Source organism: Phalaenopsis equestris, unplaced genomic scaffold (genome assembly GCF_001263595.1).
Source record: "Phalaenopsis equestris unplaced genomic scaffold, ASM126359v1 Scaffold233476, whole genome shotgun sequence".
NCBI lineage: Eukaryota > Viridiplantae > Streptophyta > Magnoliopsida > Asparagales > Orchidaceae > Phalaenopsis > Phalaenopsis equestris.
Window position 1 is genome coordinate 28,506 of NW_018251421.1, and position 1,623 is coordinate 30,128.

Here is a 1,623-nt window from a genome sequence, read left to right on the forward strand (position 1 = left end):
TAAACATGTCAATAAAATTGTGAGGAAATTCCCTAGATTTCAGCTTATTGTCAACACTAACAGTAAAATTTGGCTTTTTTGCAGACAGGAAATTCAATGTACAGTTCTCAAAGAAGGAGACAAATTTATCCACTTGAAGATTAACTTAAATTGCTATTATGGCTTTGCTACTTTCATTTATGATGGTTGTACATCCACTGCTAGACATAAACTTTGGCAACAGTTACAAGATTTCAGCGATTCTATAAGGGAGTTCTAGACTATTGGGGGTGACTTCAACTGCCTCTTTTCACCTAATGAGAAGAAGGGTGGGAGATATACTAATATCAACCTTGTGAACCTTTTCAATGACAATATTTAGTTTGCTGGACTTTTTGATTTGGGTTTTATTGGTCCTAAGTACACATGGAGAAGGGGGAAGATTTGGGAGAGGCTGGATAGAGTTTTGGTGAATGATTTTTGATTCAGAGATTTTCTCCACACATCTATCCAACACTTGGCTATGAGTGGGACTGATCATAGACCCTTACTCATTCAGATATCTTAATATTTGGTCCATGCATGGCGATTTTCTTAATCAAGTCTCTATGGCTTGGGCAGATGTTCATCATTACATCCCTGGTATCAAACTATGGCTTTTACATAAAAAAGTCAGTAAACATCTTTCTAAATGGAATTGGGAGGTGGTAGGGAATATTGATAGTAAAATTCTAGAAGCTGAACAGAAGGTACTACAGTTAGAACAGCTCATGACCTCTGACAATGGGTCTAAAATTGATCTTCATTCTGATAATGAACATCTGTTGGATGCAATAAATATGCAAGAGGAGTTCTATGCTCAGAAGGCAAGTAGAATGAAATTTTGTGATGGGGATAGAAATTGTAAATATTACCATGCTTGCATCAACTATACGAGGGAATGCAACACCATTCATAAAATCCTTTCTCAGGAGGGTCAGTGGATTACAACTGCTGAAGGCATAGCTGATAATGTTGTTCAATACTTTCAAGACATTTTCAAAGAAACTTCTGCCTCTCAACCTGCCATTCAATACACCTTATTTGATAAGGAAAGGGAGTTCACCCAAAGCCTCTCTCTCACTGATATTCCTGATGAAAAGGAAATATGGGAAGCACTGAATTCTATTGACAACACCAAAGTAGCTGGACCAGATGGGTTTACAATAAACTTTTATAAAAAGGCCTGGCATATTGTGAAGGGAGATGTCATTGCAACAGTCCAAGCTTTTTCTGGGGGGTTGATCTCCCCAAATATTTCTCCTCCTCTACTATTACTTTCGTTCCCAAAGAAAAAACTCCTAAAAAATGGGAAAATTTCAGACCCATTAACCTCACCTCTGTTATTTCAAAGATAATAAGCAAAATCCTGGTCCATATATTACAACCCCATTTGAATCAACTTATCTGCAAGAATCAGGCAGCCTTCATCAAAGATAGAAGTATTGTTGATAATGTTCTTTTGGCTCAAGAGTTGGTATTAGATTTGGAAAGAATTACTAGAGGAGGTAACTTAATTCTCAAATTGGATATCAAAAAAGCTTATGACACAATCAGTTGGAAGTTTATTGAACAAGTTCTCATTGCCAGAGGTTTCTCCCCTTC

General features: G+C 36.9%; 1 protein-coding gene across 1 annotated transcript; it reads left to right on the forward strand.

Moving 5' to 3' along the window:
* Positions 1-587: 587 nt before the first annotated feature.
* On the forward strand, positions 588-1,258 carry LOC110038675 (the record flags this gene model as incomplete). The annotated part of the gene is made up of 1 exon (XM_020743570.1): positions 588-1,258. A coding segment is annotated over exon 1 (671 nt), but the record flags the coding sequence as incomplete, so codon positions are not given.
* Positions 1,259-1,623: the final 365 nt, after the last annotated feature.